The 22,725-nt window shown below is 34.9% G+C and overlaps 1 protein-coding gene and 1 pseudogene across 2 annotated transcripts in view; both read left to right on the forward strand.

Moving 5' to 3' along the window:
* The first annotated feature begins 1,136 nt into the window (after nt 1–1,136).
* On the forward strand, nt 1,137–2,008 carry LOC308653883 (olfactory receptor 5K3-like; annotated as a pseudogene). The gene has a single exon. The product of its transcript is annotated as an olfactory receptor 5K3-like (transcript).
* Nucleotides 2,009–9,168: 7,160 nt separating this feature from the next.
* LOC308653881 (olfactory receptor 5K3-like) overlaps nt 9,169–22,725 on the forward strand; it is a gene marked incomplete at both ends in the record, with an annotated part of 115,696 nt that continues 102,139 nt past the window's right edge. Inside the window, one exon of the mRNA XM_081302635.1 lies at nt 9,169–9,255. Within this exon, the coding sequence (XP_081158761.1) occupies nt 9,169–9,255 (87 nt within the window). The remainder of the gene's footprint in view (nt 9,256–22,725) is intronic.

The following is a 22,725-nucleotide window of genomic DNA, read 5'->3' on the forward strand; positions in this document are numbered from 1 at the left end:
GCCAAGGACCTGAACAGACACTTCTCAGAGGAGGACATACAATCAATTAACAAGTACATGAAAAAATGCTCAACATCGCTAGCAGTCAGAGAAATGCAAATCAAAACCACCCTAAGATACCATCTCACTCCAGTAAGATTGGCAGCCATTGAGAAGTCCAACGACAACAAGTGCTGGCGAGGATGTGGGGAAATGGGTACACTTGTTCATTGTTGGTGGGACTGCAAAATGGTGCAGCCAATTTGGAAAGCAGTATGGAGATTTCTTGGAAAGCTGGGAATGGAACCACCATTTGATCCAGCTATTCCCCTTCTCGGTCTATTCCCTAAAGACCTAACAAGAGCATGCTACAGGGACACTGCTATATCAATGTTCATAGCAGCACAATTCACGATAGCAAGATTGTGGAACCAACCTAGAAGCCCTTCAATAGATGAATGGATTAAAAAATGTGGCATTTATACACAATGGAGTATTACTCTGCAATAAGAAATGACAAAATTATAGAATTTGGAGGGAAATGGATGGCATTAGAGCAGATTATGCTAAGTGAAGCTAGCCAATCCTTAAAAAACAAATGTCAAATGTCTTCTTTGATATAAGGGGAGTAACCAAGGACAGGGTAGAGATGAAGAGCTGGAGAAGAAGATTAACATTAAACAGGGATGATAGGCAGGAGGGAAAGGGAGAGTTAAGGGAAATTGCATGGAATTGGAAGGTGAGCCTCAGGGTTATACACAATTACATATAAGAGGAAAGGAGCAGTAGGAGAAAAATTATATAAGTGGAAGAAACGATTTATAGTAGAGGGGATGGAGAGAGAGAGGGGGAGGGGAGGGGAGGGGAGGGGAGGGGGGGCAGTGGAGAATGGGATAGACAGCAGAATACATCAGTCACTAGAAAGGCAATTTGTAAATCAATGGAAATGTAACTGATGTGACACAGCAATCTGTATACGGGGTAAAAATGGGAGTTCATAACCCATTTGAATCAATCTGTGAAATATGGTATATTAAGAACTATGTAATGTTTTGAACACCAACAATAAAATAATTAAAAAAAAAAGCTGGGAAATTTTGTGCTTTTAATTAGAGTCTTATATCTCAACAATTCCTATTTCAACAGACAAGATAGAGATGACTGAGGAAAATCATTCAATGACAACTGAATTTATCCTTATGGGATTTACAGATAACCCAGACATGAAGATTCTTCTGTTTGTGGTGTTCTTTGGCATCTATCTGGTCACCATGGTGGGGAATCTAGGGTTGGTGGCCTTGATTTACATGGACCGCCGTCTTCACACACCAATGTACATCTTCCTGGGAAACCTGGCTCTCATGGATTCCTGCTGTTCCTGTGCCATCACTCCCAAGATGTTACAGAACTTCTTTTCTGAGGACAGAAGGATTTCCCTCTATGAATGCATGGTACAATTTTATTTTCTCTCTCTTGCTGAAACTACAGACTGCTTTCTTCTGGCAGCAATGGCTTATGACCGCTATGTGGCCATATGCAGACCACTGCAGTACCACACTATGATGTCAATGGAACTCTGCATTCAAATGATCACAGGAGCCTACATAGGTGGAGTTCTGCATCCCATGATTGAAGTAGGACTTTTGTTGAGGTTAACTTTCTGTAGGTCTCATCAAATCAATCACTTCTTTTGTGATGTTCTTCCATTATACAGACTCTCCTGTGTTGATCCTTATATCAATGAATTAATGGTACTTATCTTCACAGGGTCATTTCTTATCTTTACTATTACTATTGTTTTAATCTCCTATTTTTATATTCTTTTCACTATATTCACAATGAAATCCAAAAAAGGAAGAGGAAAAGCTTTATCTACCTGTGCATCTCATTTCCTCTCTGTGTCAATATTCTATGGTTCTCTGCTCTTTATGTATGCTCAACCAAGTTCAGTCAATGAAGGTGAGAAAGATATACCTGTAGCTATTTTTTATACTCTAGTCATTCCTTTATTAAACCCTTTTATTTATAGTCTAAGAAACAAGGAAGTAACAAATGTCATTAAAAGAATTATCAAGAAGAGACAATTTTGTAACGTTTTGAAACAAGTATCATCTCCCTTGGAAAATTGATTTCAACTTGATAATACATTTTCTAATCCTACATATACTGGGAAAGTGGAAATGAGAGGTCATCCTAAAATGTGATTGAAAATCTAAGATAGTAATATCCAACAGGAGTGGGCTAAATAATTATAAATCAGTGTCAAAGCACAACTAATCACAATTTTTAAAAAATCCAATGCATTCTAATAATATATATATATCGTATCCATTTAATACTGTTGGCACATTCCTTGAGACCTAAAATATAATCTTATAACCACAGGCTATTTCTGGTTGACAAATGTTACTCTTTCCATAAGCAAATCCATCTGTGGGAAGTAAATTGTGTTTGAATTTGATTTTCAATTAGTTCTTTCCTGAGATTGTTTCTGAATACATATTCATGCAGATTACTTATTCCTAACCAAGTATATTTTCATAATTAATTCTCAGTTAATTTTACTCTCTAATTCTCTGAAACAGAACTATCTATCTATCTATACATACATATAATATACATATACACACACATAGTGATTTATCAACTTGTAATTTAAAACAATATGCATATTAATATTTGATGTAGCTTTTTATTTCCACCACATATGACAATGTAATTAGTGAAAATATCAACTAAATCAAGCTTTTTCTTCCTGATACCATTACCTGTTTTGCTGTTCATTTGGAGTACCAAAGCATGAACTGATTCCAATGAAAAGTATTGATATGTTCACAGCATTAACAAAAGACGGAGATGTTGTTCAAGTATTAATCTGGCATAAAAGTAATGAAATGCTAATTCTCTAAACAAAATATTTACTGAACAATTAAAAGTACAAATACCAAGAAAAATAAATTACTAAAATGTACTATCTGCTAGACACTAAGTAAAATATTACATATATATTTTCTATGAACAATTTAGGCTTACTTTGTTTCACCTGTTTTCAATGAAAACCTTATGTATTGATACACTGAGTAACTTGACAATGCTCATCTTGTTAAGTCACAGGGATATGGACTTTGAATCAATACTGCCTTTTCTTTACATACTTGGTGGTTCAGAAAATGGATATTATATTACCTGAGATCTTTAGTTATTAAGAAACATCAGAATAAACTACATTTAAAGGGAAAAAATTTGATCATTGGAGCAAAACATAAATTAGCATGTCCAGAACCAATTTTTATGGAAATAAGTGTGTCACTTGGAGTGGGAAGAGGGGTAATCAATGGAACAGAGCCAACAAAGTGGCAAAGTTGGAGAGTTCTTGGTTGGGTAGTAAGGATGGATGAGGATCAAATCATTAAAAACTGAAATGCTGCTTGAAGAAATTTGAAATTATTTAGAACCATCACACATGTCTTCCTGACATCAAGGTAATATGATTTCATTTTTCAGAAAACTGATCTGGTAATTGATTGGAGAGAAAGGAATGAGACTAACTCCAGTATTAACACATTAAGTGATGAGAGTGGAACTTGAAGATAGTCTCAGAAAGGACAGGACACACGTATAAATAACATTTCAAAGAAATGTTTCAAAGAAAAACATTTTAAAGAAAAAAATTATAAATTGCTAGTATTGGGAAATAAAATGAACTACTAGCCTCTTCCTGCATCAACTACTTCACATTTGATTCCTGAGGACCCTGTGTCATCACTCCCAAATGTTAGAGAATATTTTCTGAGAACAGAAGGATTCCCTCTATGAATGCATGGAACAATTTTATTTTCTCTGTTTTGCTGAGCCTGCAGACTGCTTTCTTCTGGCAGCAATTGCCTATGACTGCTATGTGGCCATATGCAGCCCCCTGTAGTACCACACACTGATGTCAAAGAAACTCTACATTCAGATGAATACAGGAGCTTTCAGAGCTAGTAATCTGCATTCTATGATTCATGTAGGACTTCTATTAAGGCTAACTTTTTGCAAGTTTCATCAAATTGATCAACATTTTGGTCATATCTTTCAATTTTATAGAAACTCCTATATAGACCCTTTTGTTAATGGAATAGTGATATATATATTTTAATGCCAATCCAAATCTTTACCATTTACACTGTACTGATTTCCTATCTGTATATTATTTTGACAATTTTTGTAATTAAATATAAGAAGGGTAGAACATTTTCTACCCTTGCATCTCACCCTCAGTCTTAATATTTTACATTTTTCTTCTCATATAATTTGTCTCTTTGAAGAAAGGGGTAATGATATAACAGTGACAGTATTTTATAGGATAATTATTTTATTATTGAATCTTCTCATATGTAGCCTTAGAAATTAGGTGATAAAAATGTCCTAAAATTGATGTCATAGAAGAGGAGAATATAATAGTTATGACTAATTCTTAGGAATGATGGGTTAAAAAAGCTTAAAAGAGAAAGATTAATTTTAAAAATTGGGGTAGGTATCATGAGGTTTCTTGAGATACTTTTCCCAATGTTAACCAAAACACAGTTAGATAGTTGAAATAAGATATAGTGTTCTACAGTACAGTGGGAAAATATAGCTTACCACAACTCACAACATTTTTTTTAAATGTAAAGATCTCATACACTGCCAAGCACAAGAAAAAGATAAATTAAGAAGATATAAATAGTAATTACCTGATTTGATAGCTACACAATTTATAAATATATCAACATATCCCACTATGTCCTATAACTATTTAAAGTTATTATTGGCCAGCTAAAGAATTTTTTTTAAAAGTTAGAAAGTAAAATAAAAATATTCTTGAGAATTTATGATACTAACTAATTTTTCAAAAATAACAAGTCACATAAAGTCAATTTTTCAAATATTATATATGTATTATTTCGGTTATTAGTAGTATACAAGTAATAAAACATGTTGTAAATTTCACATGTAAAACGTGATTTTCACACTGTTTTTAATTCAACCTTCTTTTACAGCTCCAGTTCTATGTTCTGTAACATAGCTAATATTTTAGTATTCTGTGAGCATCTAATTCAAAGAAGAATGTACATCTAATTAAAATATTTTCTACATAATTTTATGATACGAGTATATAGACAAGTTGTTTACAACCTCTCTTTTACTGAAGCCACAGGCACATAGTTGACCATTGAAACTCTCAAGTAGATGAGATAGATAATCAAGGAAATGTTCTACAATGAAAGAAGATGGAGGGCAAGGACAGAGCCCATAGAAATACAGCATCATAAAGGGCAAAGGGAGAAATAGGATCTAGTGTAAAAGACGGGGTGGAACAATCAGAAAGCTGGGCCCGTTTGAATTATCACAGAAGGAAGAGGTGAGGTAACTTCCGGTATTACCAAATTCTATAGCTTGGTGAAGAAATTAATCAGATGTTGTTTGGAATGACATTTAAAGTTGGTCGTGATCTTGCCAGAAAGAAGTTTTAGTGAAGTGGTGGAGACAGAAGACTAAAAAGGAAGGGGCCCAGTAGGACATTTTTCAATTTAACTCACTATTCCCCCTGTTTCACTTCTAAGTGTCCCTTCATATCATATGTGTACACTTTAGCCAATCTACTTTACTATCCAATTTTTTATTAATCTTGCTCTTTTAAACTTCCAGGCTTGAAAGAGCAAGATTAATTTAAAAAATGGTTAGGTATCAGGAGATATCTTGAGATACTTTTTTTCATGTTCTCTGCCTAGTATAACCCTATTTATCACGTGAATGACATTTCTTCTGAGAAATCTTCCTATATTCCTCCAAGTTCTTCCTTTCTATGTCTATATAGTGTGTGTATTTATTGATCATTCACAGCCTGGATCACGTTCTACTTAGAAACCAGTATATTGTTCTCTCCAAGTAAATTACAAGCTCCTCATTAGAAGCCATTTCTACAGTCTTACATACTGCTCACACACTCTACCTACATCATATCCAGCACCTTCATCTATTTTAACCATCAAGGAAATTAATAACGATTGAGAATTATCTCAGGTTGTGGCAAAGAGCCTAAAAAAATATAAAATGATCCATTACCATATGTGTCTTTAATACAGAGTTACACAATCAAGGGAAATACAGGTCACATCTTATTAAGTAGAAATTGTTGTATAATGAGAGAAAAGCACCATTAAGGCAAGAAGAGAAAAAGACAATCCAATTACAAAGACGAGGGAAATATCTCATGGAGGAGTTCATGTTTGAGCTCAAAGATGTACACAATTAAGTAAGGGAAACCTTGCCATCAAAAAAACTGAAGTGGGTACACAAAGAAAATACAAGTTATGTACATGGCCATCTTCCTGAGGTGCACAGGAGAAGCAAGACGATAAGATGCAGACATATAAGTATTCGGAACTCCAAAATATAGAACACTGATAACGGCTTGAAAAGTGATGAGGTTCTGTTATGAATTCTTGAGCAGGAAAACAACATTTATTTGATTCATTCTGCAAATAAGAAGCACTAGAAAATGCCAGACACTATTGAGAGTGCTGGAAGGACAGGTTAGACATAGCAAAGAAATCCCTTCCTGCTAAGTCACTGTGTAAACAGTGGGGAAGGGGAAGGAGTGACCAATTATAGATGTACCTACAAAGGGATACATTTTAATGAAGAGTGATTAGTGATATGAAAAATTTACAAAAAACATAATTAAGGTAAAGGGCAGCTGGTGGGGGGAAAAAAGAAAGAAAAGATAATAGTAATTTGTGCTGAGGAAGAACAATAAAATCAAATTTCCACTGTGTACATTATAGGATATGGGGATAAATTCAACTCACATAGTAAAGAAGTTGATGACCTTTGCTGAACCAGATAATATTCTAATTTTATCTACAAATGCTAAACTTTTTCATAGACTATATTATTTACACTTCCTCCAGAAAGTGGACAAACAAGCCTGCGACAGGCTTTTCTACCTGTTCTACATCTTGTGAACAGCATGGTGAAGAGAACTGTGTAAATTAAGATGCTACGTAGAAAAAAATTAGCATGATAATCATCAAACAGACTTTAGTGAATATCAATTTCTTTAACTGCATTGTCTCACAGTATGTCTTTAATTAATTTCTTGTGGTTTGCATGCTTTTAGAACTTAATGTCTCCAAAGAAATACACTGACATCAGTGTAGGAAATCCCTTCAGGATTTGATGGAAAATTTTAACTTGGCAGTGTAAGAAAATATTATTAACACTGACCCTTACGTAGTGTCTGAAATGCTAACTTTCTAATCCCAAATGCTTTAACAAGAATGTGCATATATATATTCTTAAATTCTGATCCCTTCAGGGTAAAGCAAATCATGCACTTTTTAGAAGTTCTTCTTAGTGAAATCTAGGTAAAATAACTATTCACATTTATTTTCACCTTTAATGTTAGCAACTATAAATATTTACTACCTGAAGTGTTTACCATTTCTTTTTATTTCTACTTTTAATTGCTTTCTCATCTCTCTAACTCTCAAAATCGAATAGTCTTATGAACTAGTATGATGTACAATACTCTGATTCATCTGACTCTGATTTTAACAGAATTTCAAGAGTTAGAAAGAAAAACCTCTTATATAGTTGAGGCATTTACATTGAAAATGTTTTGTGATTTAACTAATTCCATGTCTTGCTTACTTTTAATATTTTGAGCAAACTAATTTATACCACCTTCTCTTTAATGTCCTGATTATAGAAATACATGAGTTGATAATAGTTTATATGATTAGATTTGTCTGTCACTATGTCCTAATAGACCACTAAGTAATGGGAGGAAATAAATTTTAAAGCAAAGCAGAATTTGAAATAAAAAATTCTGTTAGAATTTAAAGGGATTTTGCCTTTTCTGAGAGAGAAAAAAGAACAAGTATATAGGTGAATCTGTTTTGATTAAATTTATATTCAATACATTTAACTTTATATTTGATCAACATAAGTTTCTGATTCTTAGGAAAGAGTTGATTTAGATAAAAGATACACATCTTAGTTCCTTTATATGAAGATTTTAAAATTTTTCCATGTGGACTCTTTTTCAAAGCTAATGGTCTAATTATGCAAAGGCAAAGGGATTAATAAGGATCATTACCAGGAAACTGAAAACAAGGTAACCTATATTAAGTGAAAGGGTTGAGCTTGCAGTAGACTTAACTCAGTCTATGGCATTTTATAGCTCCTTTAAGAAGTATGCAATAACTAACCTCAAAATGATTATAATGTAATCAGGAAATTGTTCAGTTACATGTGAAAGGATAATGCCATATAACTCTCACTTGAAAAATGGAAGATTGTGTTGGGTAAGGAAGACATGATCCACAATTCAAAAAAAGAGGTCAGTGTATTTCAGGATTTTGGGATACTCGTTTAAAACTTTATAAGGTAGCACTGTATGTAAACTGTGCCTTACACAGAGAAAGAAGAGTTTATAATTTGTAAAAAATTATAATGGAAATATGGAATGGGATTTGTAGTACCCATTTTAGGCTTTACTGATCTTTGTGCCATCTCTAATGCATAAATTTAATATATGGGTAGCATACTTTTAAAAAATTCACTCCTTTGGAAGAATATGAAAAAATTGTTATCTCAGTAGAAAAAATATGCATGTATAGTAAAATTGATTTTAGATGTATTTTATGGATCTTCAAAAAGCTGACATAGGAATTATTTTGGAAAATGAACCTAATATGAGTATTGTAAATTTTATGTTGACATGCATAAATACTTGAAGATAAACCTTTTTCCACTTTAACAATCTTCCCTGGATTTATCAAAATATCCTTGTTAATTTCTAGAGTCACAAATTGATGTGACTCTCATGATGACTCTCCAGGAGAACACAATCCCATAGAACTGAGTGGAATTGTATACTATAGAGAGCAGAGGATGATAAAGAAGAAATTTTTCTGTCTTTTATAAAAAGAAATATTCAATGAGTGGCTCAGATTGTAGCTCAGTGTTAGAGCACTTGCTTGGTGTGAGGTACTGCATTAGATCCTCAGCACCATGTAAAAATAAATAAATAAAATAAATGTATTTTGTACATTTACAACTAAAAAAAAGGAAAAAAAGAGAAATATTCAATGAAAAATTATGTTCTCTCAATCAGAATCTTATATACCAAGAACTGTTATTTCAATGGACAAGGTAGAGATGACTAAGGACAACCACTCCTTGACAACTGAATTTATCCTCATGGGATTTACAGATAACCCAAATCTGAAGAGCTTTTTGTTTGTTGTATTCTTTGCCATCTATCTGGTCACCATGGTGGGGAATCTAGGGTTGGTGGCCTTGATTTACATGGAGCGCCGTCTTCACACACCAATGTACATCTTCCTGGGAAACCTGGCTCTCATGGATTCCTTGTGTTCCTGTGCTGTCACTCCCAAGATGCTAGAGAACTTCTTTTCTGAGGAAAGTAGGATGTCCCTCTATGACTGCATGGCACAGTTTTATTTTCTCTGTCTTGCTGAGACTACAGACTGCTTTCTTCTCGCAGCAATGGCCTATGACCGCTATGTGGCCATATGCAGACCACTGCAGTACCACACCCTGATGTCAAAGAAACTCTGCATTCAGATGACCACAGGAGCCTACATAGGTGGAAACCTGCATCCCATGGTTGAAGTAGGGCTTTTGTTAAGATTGGCTTTTTGTGGATCTCATCAAATCAATCACTTCTTTTGTGATGTCCTTCCATTATACAGACTCTCCTGTGTTGATCCTTATATCAATGAATTGATGTTATTTATCTTGGCAAGGTCAATTCTCATCTTTACTATTGCCATAGTTCTAATCTCTTATTTCTACATCCTTTTCACTATATTCACAATGAAATCCAAAAAGGGAAGGGGCAAAGCTCTATCTACTTGTGCATCCCACTTTCTCTCTGTGTCAATATTCTATGGTTCTCTGCTTTTCCTGTATGCTAGATCAAGTACAGTTAATGAAGAGGATAAAGATATACCGGTTGCTATATTTTATACTCTAGTTGTTCCTTTGTTAAACCCTTTTGTTTATACTCTAAGAAATAAGGAAGTAATAAATGTTACGAAAAGAATTCTGAAGAAAGACTTTTGTAATTCTCCATAACAAATAGAATCTCCCTTGAAAGATTTATTTCAACTTGATAATACTTTTTCTAACCCTATAAGTATGAGAAAGCGAAAAATAGCCACTTTACAAGTTAACATATTAATTGCATTTGAGTCAAATTTGTTTCAAAGGGAAAATCATGCAAAAATATATTTCAAGAGCAAATGTAGTGAGATCCATCAGGAGTAAATTCATAATATTCATGAGTGTCAGCATATAGTCACCCTGTTCAACAAAACCAACAAATGCTAAGGGGGAAAGTCAGTATTGTAAAAAATAGCCCTCATTTAATACTGTTGGCTAATTCCTCACATCCCAAAGCATAATTTTACAATCATGGGCATATACAAGCTCTCAAATATTAATTTTTCTTTAAGAAATATTATCTATGAGAAGTAAACTATTTATTTGAATTTTCAACTTGACTTTAGTTATTTCAAAGAATTATGTTTCAATATGTGTTTATATAGAATGTTTATTCTCTAATCAAGAATATTGTTATAGATTAGATGTGAGATGTCCCCCCAAAAGCTCATGTGTAGTAAAATGCAAGAAGGTTTAGAGGTGTAATGATTGAATTAGGAGAGCCTTAACCCAATCAGTGAATGAACCTCCTTATAGGCATTAACTGGGTCATAACCGTAGCAGGTAGGGTGTGATTGGAGAAGGGGGTCATTGGGAGCATACTTTTGAGGTATATATTTTGTATCTAGCTAATTGAGTCTCTCTCTCTCTCTCTCTCTCTCTCTCTCTCTCTCCCTCCCTCCCTCCCTCCCCTTCCTGGTAATGTCCTGAGTTACTCTGCTCCACTATTCTCATTCCTTATGATATTCTACATTATTTCAAATCCTGAGAAATGAAGCCAGCCTTCGATGGAGTGCAACCTCTAAAACCATGTGGCCCCAAAGTAAACTTTTCTTCATTAAAATTGTTCTTGTCAGGTCTTTTAGTCACAGCAACAACAACAACAACAACAAATCTGACCAAACAAATATTGGTATGAAGAAGTAGAGTAATTTCTGTCACTAAACTGATCCTTAGTTCAGATGATTTGGGAGCTTTTGGAAATATGTGGGAGAAATTTTGAAAAGTTTAATGATGCCAGCTGGAAAAGCCTTAGATTGTTGTAAGAAGAGCTTAAGGGGTGATTCTGTGGAAGCTCAGAAGACCAGAATGCCAATAGGGCCATCCCAAGTAAAAACAGGGCTCATGAGGTTTTGGAGAAGGAGGATTTTATTGGAAATTGGACTGGAAGCCATTCATGTTATCTTCTGGCTAAGAAGTTTTCTCCATTTGCCCATTTCTTGATACTTCCTGTGAGGCTGATTTTAAAAGCAATAGACTTTAATATGACAGAATAAAAAATTCTAGGCAACATAGTTTTCAGGTGGTGGCAAAGGTATTGCTGGTGGCTCTTAGTCAAGTTTATTGTGATACTCAGGAGCAGAAAGCAGAACAGAAAGATTTGAAAAGCTTAGACTTGAAAGGTGAGAATAAAACTGGAGCTAAGGAAGTGGCAGTTGTTAAAGACATTACTGCCATTTAAGAAATGCTAAAGAAACAATGCTAAGAAATGCGAAAAGAGACAATGGGAAAGATGGTTTAAGAGTTTCTGAGGAATTGGCAAGACCACACTCATATCAGGCTCCAGAGAGTAAAATTTCCTTTGAGAAGAGACCAGTGGGGCAACCCTGCTTACACAGGGCAGTTTAGGAAGTTTTTTCAACCTGTTCAGCCATCCAGGTTCTTGCAGACTGCTTCTCTAGGGTCCCTGGGGTCTTGGCTACTTAGCTCAAGATGCTGGCCTACCTTGGTAGTAACTACATGGTGCTAGTTCTGCAGGATTGTGAGATACTGTGGTTAGGAGGTCATGGCGGCTTCCACCAAGAATTCAAAGGAAGGCCTGGAAGGTCCGGCAAATGCAGCAGGGTCAGAGTCCCCAAAGGCTGCCCCTGAGAGGGCAAAGAACGGAAATGTGAGGAGGAAGCCAAAGTGCAGTGGAGACACCCAAGAATAAGTAATGCCAGTACTGTAGAATGTGTATTATGTGTAATTATCATGTACCAATAGAAAATTATGCTATTTATAATTTTTCCCTATTAATTTTAATTGCTCCATTAGTTTGTTTATTTGTTTATTACATAGGACAATGCAATTACTGAATCAATTGAATCAGTTTTTTTTAACTCCTTGATATCATTATTTGTTTTGTTGGTCAATAGAAGTATGAAAATCCTGCTCTGATTCCAAAGAAAATTATTAATGTGTTCATAACATTAACAAAAGATGGAGACACAGTTCAAGTTAAATGAGGCAGAACAGTAGTGAAAATCCTAAATAACTGAAAAAATATTTATTCTTCTAGTGAATGCACAACTAAAAAATAAATTTTCCTAAAATATAGTGTCTGCTAGGCACCAAACTGCACTTTTAATCTATATTAACTCAATGAAGAAATGGTTTTTTATGCTGTCCTTGAATGAAAACTTCATGCATTGGTAAATTGAGTAGGTTGCCTAAGCTCAACCAGGTACGTCAAAGGGTGCTGGAGGATGACTCAGTACTGCTTTCTTTTTTTTTTTTTTTTCCCCCACATGGAGACTTAGAAAACAAAGATTATATTGCTTGGTGTATCTGGTTATTAAGCAACATGAAAAGTCACCTGTACATTTGTAGATGGCAAAAAAAGTGTTGATAATTGGAGCAAAGTGGAAATTAGCATGACCAGAATCAATGTTTGTGGAAATGACTGGGCACAACTGCACAGAACCCTCAGAGTACAACTAGCTGGAGAGGTTCTTGGTGAGTTTGGGAAATAAAGATAAAGAGAAAGAGATCACTGATAACCTTAAATGCAACCTGAAGAAACCTAAATTTATTTAGAGGCATCAAACATTAGTGTCTCCCTGGAAACACAGTAATATGATTATATCTTCCAGCAAATTTACCAGGCAATTGGATGGAGAGAGACTGACTTCAACAATTCATATACTAGTGATCAGAGCAGAACTTGAACATAGAGTAAGAAGGGACAGAGGAACACATATATGAAGATTTTAAAGAAAAAATATATTGTAAATTGCTGCTATTAGAAAGTAAAATAAAATTCTAGTTTTTTTTCCATGCATTCACCATGTCATATATGATTTAATATTACTAGTGCACAAGCAGAGCCTGACATAATTGGAAATTCAGCAAATATTCCTTCAAAATACTTTCAATGGAATTATGCTAATAATTCATAATGGGTTCATTATTTTTATTTTTGAATGACTAAAGCATTTTTGACCATTTAGTTTTAATATCTAATATGTTAAATACTGGTAAATACAAACCTGCTTAAACAAAAACCTTTAGGGACTTAAATATGTTTTAAGAGGATAAATAAATGTAAAGACAGAAAAATTTGATTAACTCTGAATTGAATGGGGAGTGCACACACTATTTCCATGAACATTGTCGGTTGCCGGAATTACATCCCTCGATTTTCTTTCCCTTTTCTGCTAATACTGTGATGTATGTTATGTGTTTCTGCATTACCCACCCCTAATTCTAATAAACACTGATTCCTACATATCTGCTGATGAAAGAGTATGCAACTTATTTAAAGTGCATGAGACAAAAAAAAAAAAAATGACGTTTTTTTTGGAAATTTCTGGAAAATGTGTGTCCTTTGTATTTAAAGAACACTACCCCCCCCCAAAAAAAAACCATATATGTATCTGGACAGGGGAGTGAGACTCCTTCCGTTTGTTCTAGAAGCAGCCATCAGATAAATGAAGTTGGACGTGTAGAAGTATACCTGAGAGTTCCGGAGGAATAAGCCAGTGATTTGATGAGCTTTTTTTTTTTGAGAGTCCACAGAAGGCAGCACCACGAGCTCTCTGTGCTCCATGGGGCTCTCTCATCCATTTTGATAAAGCTCACATACTGAGATAGAATACCAAGCAAGTTTATGCCATGTACAAGATTTATCTGAGCCCTGGTGACCTCAAACACCCACAATTCCTAACAATACAACATTTGGCAATCCTGTTCATCATGGTGTTAAACAGCTAAAGTTAGGTGGAAGTCTTCTATGTGTTGCTGAGGAATGCGCTCAACACACAAGGGTCTCTGAGACTACTGAATTCTAACTGTGTAGGTGAAGATTCCACATTCAAATTCCTTGAGGTAATCCTCATTGATCCATTCCACAAAACTATTAAAAGGAATCCTGACACTCATTGGATCACCAAATCAGTTCAAAAGCACAGGGAGATGTTTAGGCTGACCCTGAAGGCTGTGAGATTCTTGGCTCTTACAAACAGCTAGGAGTTCTCCCACATTATTGGTGGTTCCCTGCAGCTTAGAAAAAGCACAATATGTTAGTATAATGTTCATAAACTTCATATCTAATAAACAACTTGGCCCAGTCATATCTGTTTAAAGGTGTCACTTTTCTGTTAAAACTATTCTGCAAATTATTTCATGAATGTTTTGTCAATTTATGGAAATTAGAGTGCAATAATATTTGAAGATGCTTAGTGATGGTGTATTTTGTTTCTAATAATATGAATATATTTGTCTTTATCTTATTAGATAGTTATATGTCAGTATTTAAAACATGCTGTGTGATATAATGGGTGTAAAATAAATTTTGTGAAGAAGGAATGATGGAAATAGTCCTGTGTAATTGTTTGGTGCTTGTCATAAAACTTCATTTGGATGATGCAATGCTTCCTGGCTTACCTTAACATGGTTGGGTTTTGTTTGTTTGTTTTGGAGTTTGGGAAGTACTGACTTTTTAAATTGGATTGTGCTTAGCGATTCCTAGGAAGGGTGTCATGGTCATATGTAGAAAAATGTGAGCTCAACTAAAGCCCACATTTTAAAATTCAGTCCAGTGTTCCATTTGTGTAATTGCTGCTTCTGAAAGTAAAATAGTTCCACAAAGACTGCTGTTTTCATGAGAATAACCCTGTTTCAAGAAGTTTCTCTTACCAATGAAAGAAATCTAGGTAAATCTAAACAAAATTGCCTATGACTCCACCATCTTTAGGTTAACTCACACTAAGGATGAAAGCTATTTCAAACTTCTGGATCCATGGAATCTAGAATTCTGAATTTGTTGAACCAGAACTCACTAGCAATGTTTATACCAGTATATTTTGAAACCAATGGGAACTGATCAATAGTTAATTGTTCCCCTTAAGGTTTGTAAGCTAATAATAGGATGGAAGCCAATAAGATAGTGGTCGTTCAATAAATACCATTAAAGTGTGAGGTTAGAAAATTAAAGCCAGTTGTACTCAAGGATTTAACATACTTATCTTCAGCACTGGTTTGTAACCTTTATAAATGCTCCAATTACTAGCATATGACTAGATTCTGGCCACTTTTTCTTATTCCCCATTCCATTAATATGCTTTGTACTTTGTCATGGCTTGGAGATGTCCCCCAACTACTTCTGTTAATACAACAATATTCAGACTTGAAATGATTGGATTATGAAATCTTCCAGTCCATCTTACTACTATGAATAACTGGGTATTAACTGTAGGGCTAGGGGCACATGACTGGAAGAGATATGTCACTTGTGATGTGCCCTGGAAGGGTTCATTTTCCCGGTAGCCCCTTTCACTCTCTCTGTTTCTCTCTGCTTTCTAACCACCATGAGCAAAGCTATGCTACTCTGCCTCATCCTTCTGCCAAGATATTCTGCCTAACCTCAGGCCCAGAGCAAAGGAGCCCACTGAACTTGGGCCAAATCTCTGAAACTGTGATCTCAAAATGAACATTTCTTCCTTCAAGTTATTCTTTTCGGATAACTTTTTCATGCTAACAGAAAACTGATTAACAAAATTGTTACCAAGAAGTGGGGTTACTGTTGTGGCTACCCTGACAAAAATAATGGTTCAGAACATTTGGGACACGATTTGGGGGAGCAATTTGGAAAATTCTGGAGATGCAAGCTAGACTCAGAAAGTCAAGAGTCAAATATTTTCTCTCACATGTGGAAGCTAAATCAAAATAAGGGGGAAAAAGGGAAAGGGGAATTCCCATGAAAGTAGAATATCATTAGAGCAGAGGAAGGAGATTAAAGGGGAAGGAGGAGGAATGGGAAAAGAGAGGAATGGTGGAATTACTCTTATGAATATCTATGAAGCACCTATTTAAAAATGAATAAATAAATAGAAGGAAAACCACTAAAATATAGATGGGAAATTATGGTGAGTGAGAAGTGGAGGGAAAGAGGAAGGCCTTGGGACTAAAATGGAGCAACTTATATTTCATGCATGTATGATAATGTAAAAATGAACCCCACTATTATGTATAATTATAGTGCACTAATAAAACATTTTGAAAAATTCAATTGAGATCTTTAAACTTAATTTGTTCAAACCAAATTGTGAATATCTTTCAACTGAATTACATAGTGATACATATAATTCATATCCAACATATAGGTTATGTGTATGTATGTATTACATATTCATACATATAAAATATATTTTCTTCATGGATAATAATGCTGAGCATCTAGTCATGTACTATTGGACATTAGTAATTCTTCTTCAATTAATGGTACCAAGAAAACTGGATATTCACATGCAGAAGGATGAAACTGTACCCTTGTTTTATGCATAAAAATCAAATAAAATGGGTGAAAGACTTAAATAGAAGACCTAAAACTGTAAAACTCCTAAAGCCAAATATAAAGAATAATCCCTTGACGTTGGTGTTACCAATTATTTTTTGGATATAATACCACAAGCACAGGCAATAAAAAGAAAAATTAATGATGGAACTATGTCAAGGTAAACTTCCACACAGAAAAGGGAAAATAATAATTAAAAAAAACTTTGGATTGGGCAAAAATATTTACAAACCATATATTCAACAAATGGTGAATATTCATAGCATATAAGTAATTCATGAAATTCAGTGACAAATTTTTTAAAGAAAGAAAAACCACAAATGAGCCAATTATAATAATGAGCAAATAGCAGAAGAATAGACTTTTTTAAAAAGAAAACATCCAAATAGTCAAAATGTATATGAAAACATTTTCAACTTCTCTAATATTCAGGAAAATGAAAGTCAAAATCACAATGAAAGATAATATACCTGTTAGGACAACTGTGATCAGTATGAAATGAGACAAAAAATATTAACAAGAATGAGATAAAAAGGGAACTCTTGTCACTGTTGGTGGTAGTGTAAATTGGTACAGCTATTATGGAAAACAAATGATTAAAAATAGAACCACCTTATGACCCCAGTTATCCTGTTTCAGGGTGTATATTAAGAGGTAGTGGTAATAGCATAATGAATATATCTGCACACCCATGTTCATTGAAGCATTATGCACAAAAATCAATGTATACAATAACCTATGTCTGTTAACACATGTTAGATAAAAAAAATTGTGACATCTAACATCACACCCACACCCCCCCCACACACACACACACACATACACACACAACATGATTATTTAGCTTTATTCAGCTTTCAAAAAAAGAGGAAAGCCTCCCACATGATAGACCAGACAGCACGTGATCAAGCACTTGAGCAGCACAGAAACAGCACAAGATCAATGATCAACATCCTAATTGTGTGGGAGGGTGGATGATTACTGAGTGTCCCTCTCTGAGATGGATTTAGAAAATCCCTTTCTAAAAGTCATTAGCTAATATCTCTGAAGGTCACCTCCAACACATGAACCCCTAGATTGAGGCAACTCAGTGGCAATTTACTCAGAACCCCTCCATTAAGGAAGACTGCTTCTTTTCTGTTTCAAATAATCTCCTTATTTTACTCTACCTTCCATTGTCCATCCGTCTCCTTCTTCAGACCTATGAAACAGAGAAATTACATCTCAGTGCTCTCAATACTATATCATACACTTAAAAATATAAAGGGGAAGACCTCACACTAAGTATTTTATTCTTACCAGAATAAAAGAAGATATGAATGAGAAAGATATGCATGAACATTCTTGGGAAGACATGTTCAGTATAAAGCTATGTGGATACCAAACAAATGGTTACATTTGGGTTTAAAATGATACATATGTGTGTGTGCATGTGTGTGTAGTCTCTGATGTGAATAAGGGATGGTCTAAGTCCCTTGAAGTTTCTCAGAGACAACTTTTCAATCAAAGGGGGTCACCCTCTTTTTTTTCATATATCAGGGTATCCTGAAGAGTATGCCTTGAGAAATGTTCTCATGGTTCAGTACACAAATATAAATATGCAGCATATATACAATATATTTTATATTAATTTTACATATATTTATCATTTATACATATGTATATAGCAAAAATTTTCTTTTACTTTATGTGCCTAGTCAATGATGTGGAAAAATAAACTGTGAAAACAATTACTTCTCCCAAATTAAAAAGCTACAGGAGCCATAATGGAAGCTTTGTTTCTTTAGTGTATCAAACTATGTTATTTTGATATGTCATAAAACAAACTATGTTATTTTGAATGCCATAAAACAAACATGCTACTATTACCTTTAAAAAATGTGGGATCCTCCTTCCTGTTTATCAAGGCTTCTGTCCTTCCTGATAAATATGTCATTATTTTTTGTTTTGGGTACATGGTTTGTAAATTTCAGCGTTTGCAAGTTTAGTGGTGATGGAGGATATTCAGTTTTCTAGAGTAGAGACAATAATAATCTGGTGAGAAGGGGACTCTGTTTTTTCCTCCTCTTGAGGTCCAGGAAATCCTGGTTCAAGTGCCTTTCTGCTTGTAATATCTACAAGTGTCTAGATCAATGGCAGCCTGTGATTCTGCAGCATGCCAAGAGTCAAAAATTTCAGACTATCTAATTGTTTAAATTACAATGCCATGAGCTACCATTCTATGAATACAAACCTTTTTAATATGTTATGTTCAGAAGCAGGGATAAAGTGTAAGGAGCTCAGATATGTTAACATTTTTCTAATTAATATTATTTTTCTGAAATATATCCTGGAGTTCTAGGCTGGGACCATTTTTCAAATCTGTGGACCCAGCAGGAAAACTATCTGCTAAGTCAGTTCTAGCCCCCAAGTATTCATCCCATGTTATCTATGATGGATGGTGATAGTTAGCCATTGTTTCCTTCCACATTGTGTAAAAATTTAAATGCATGACCAAACAGTTTTGGTGGGACAGATCTGAGACATGGCTCCTAGAATATTTTTCTCTACCTCTCTTAGTCTCTGATGGGAATAAGGGATGGTCTGAGTCCCTTGAAATTTCTCAGAGATGACTTTTCAATCCAAGGGGGTCACCCCCTTTTTTTCATGTATCAGGGTATCCTGGAGAATATGTCTTGAGAAATGTTCTCATGGTTCAGTAAATAGTTTCCCTATCCTTCTTGGGTCAGAAGAGCCTTAGCATATAATTTGGATTAAGATCAATCACATTAAAATATGTGATTTCTTCTGTAGCTTTCCTTGTGAATAGGTACCAGTTATACCCTGAGATTAATCTGCAGGATATGGTGAGTTTTACAGTTACAGGGAATCCAGAGAGCTGGAGGTATGGCTCATGAAGGACATTCTGGGATAAATTAATATAAAGAAGGGCTAGGAAAAGAGTATGTCATAGGTGAGTGATTGGGGCTCCAGGAAGTTTACAGGATTAAAGGAAATTATTTTTCTGAATATGCTGTTCAACAGCCTCCATAATTAGAGATTAGAATTATCCATTGTTCAGATTCTTAATACCAAGTGCAATAAATTGAAATTTCTGCATCCCAAATTTTTCTTCCTTTTTTCTCTTGCACTCTCTTCATAGAGATTAATTTATGATATCCTAGCAGCCCCAAAGGAGCCTTGTACATTGTAACTCAAGAAAGTTTCCACGGGCTGGGGATGTGGCTCAAGCGGTAGCGCGCTCGCCTGGCATGTGTGTAGCCCGGGTTCAATCCTCAGCACCACATACAAAGATGTTGTGTCTGCAGAGAACTAAAAAAAATAAATAAATATTAAAAATTCTCTCTCTCTCTCTCTCTCTCTCTCTCTCTCTCTCTCTCTCTCTCTCTCCTCTCTTTAAAATAAAAGAAAGAAAAAGAAAATTTTCACTATAGTTACTCTAGGAAGAAAAACAGCAGTATTAGGGTCATGGTAGCAAAGTACATAGTTAGGAATTCGACCCAATGTTTTTAGTTTATTTCTTTCCCATGAAAGAAAGAAGATCATATATGGAGAATAGAAAGACCTCCCAGAGAGCCAGAAAGAAGGGCTTCTAACCAAGGAGTCAGAGAACTATAATACCTACTCAGAAAAAGGAGCAAAAACCTTCTGGCCCAGGAGATACTTTAGTATTTTTCACTATAGCTAAGAAATGAAAACCATCTAGGTGTTCATCAATTGATAATTTGATAAATTGTTACACAAACACAATGTAATACTACTTTTCCATTAAAAAAAAGAAATCCTGTAATTTCTGACATGAATAGAGCCTGAAGTCATTAAGAAGCCAAATTATATATATTTTTAAATAACTTACATAATTCTTCTCTCTTGTTTTTGAAAATACTTGTCTTCTTTGCCTAACTATGCCTGCATTCTGTCATGGAATGTATATTCCTAATTGAAATCCTCTGCTCATCCCTAAATAAAATGTTTTCTTTTGTGATAGTCACTTTCCCTGTTTATATTTAGGTTGGTCTCTGTAATTTGGTTTGCTTGTACTGTTTCTGTGTAGATTTAGAATTAGGGTGACTTTGGATTCTTGAAATGCATTTGAAAGTGTTTCTTCCATTGGTGGGAAGAGGCTAAGAAGCATTCCATTAATCATTTTTTAAATGTTTGGTTGAATTCATTAGGAAAGCCATCAGGTCCTGGGTTTTTCTTCATGGAGAGATTTCTGATTACTCAATCTCCTTATGATAAATCTGTTTCTTCCTGATTCAGACTTGGTAGTTTATATTTCTAGGAATTTATCTACTTATTTTTTGTGAAGTCAAAGTTTTATTTGGAGATGCTTACTACTCCTACCCCTACTACTAACTACCCCTACTACTAACAACAACTGGACCCAATTTAAAAGAGACATATACTAGAATGCTTACCCACTATTTCTTTAGGCTATCCAATTTTTTCACATGTAATTTATTACAGTCATCTCTTATGTTCTTTCACCTGTATGACATCTCTTATAAAGTCTCTTCTTTCATTTTTTATTTTATTTATTTGTGTTTCCTCTCTTTTTTCTTACTCTAGATAAAATTTCCCTTCTTAATCCTTTCAATTGTTAATGTCTCAACAGCATCCAGAAAAATCAGAAAAATGGACTTGTCCAGTTCTTTTTCCTTCCTTTCTTCCCCAGAAAGAAGCTGGGAGTTGAAAGTTGCCCCTGACTATATGGTGCTGTACTGGGGTAAGGGAGGATTATGGCAAATGATATTTCTAGTCTTCCCCTGGCTTCAGTGTGGCTGATTTTATGCTTCCCTGGATTCAATGCAGGAGCTTCTCAATCAGATTCCGGGTTTCCTACAAAGTGAGTTGGTCTATGTTTTATTGTTGAATCAGTAGGTCTGTGGAGTAACGGACAAGAAGTGTAGGCCTCTTATTCTGCTTTCCAGATGAGATCCTACCAGACTATGATTTGAGAAGTAAAAGGCTTGTGATTGTCATTTTCTTCCTTCAAGCCATATTGTGTACTCAGAGTCCATCCTACACAACAGCCCTTAAAATCATTATCTCAACATATGGCTTAAGTGCAGAGCCACTTGAGTTTCCAAGGTATTGCACTTCAGTTAGGACTGTAGATGTTAATTATAATGAGCACTGGCCCAAGAGGAGCCAGAATGTTGCTTAATTGTTGTTACTGTTTGCCATGGAATTGTAGCCATTTTCACAGATCTCCACACTGTGTTTGAGTACAAGGGCCAAAACTATTCTATAAACCCATTATGTGAAGTCTGTCTTCTTGGACCACAGCCAGCACCAAATTTGAATCAGTAAGGACTCAGTTTTAGGCAGAATTATTTAGGAGACAGGAAGAGATTAAAAGAAAGTTCTAAAGTATAGTCTATTTTTTGAGGAAAAGTAGCCAAAGAAGGAATAACTAAGAAGCAGGGCTTCCTTCCAGGGTTGGGATACGTGCCTTGTTGGGGAGAGTGGACCTGCAGCCCATTGCATAATGGAAAATTTTCTTGCTCCTCTTGGGCCAGAGCTCATCCAAAACCCAAATGCTGAAGCAAGCAAGGAGGAAGCTGTGGGCAGGATTGTTGATTGGTAAGCCTACAACTGAACTGATTCTAGCAACAAAATTTGTTGGAGAGTGGAAGAAGAACAAGAACAAGAGTGGAAGCACAGGCAACTAGAGAAGCCTCATCCTTCTGCAATGTTCCTCCATCTCCTTCTAGTGACAAGGCTTATCAATGTCATATGCCATCTGAAAAAGGAGATGCATTCAAGGGGCCAGCCCTAACATCACAAATCAGGTTAATAAGGGATAGTTAATAAGGAATAGTTCTGATAATCAATGAAAGGCAACTAATTGATTCAAAACTATGGTTGAATTTCGAAAAATAGACAGCATGAATGTAGACCACAGACTGTATGTTTCCATTTTTTAATAAAAATCTTGAGAAAGTAAAACTGCATTGCCATACAAC

The sequence above is a fragment of the Spermophilus citellus genome (genome assembly GCF_964194105.1).
Source record: "Spermophilus citellus genome assembly, chromosome: 7".
In the NCBI taxonomy this organism is placed as follows: Eukaryota; Metazoa; Chordata; class Mammalia; order Rodentia; family Sciuridae; genus Spermophilus; species Spermophilus citellus.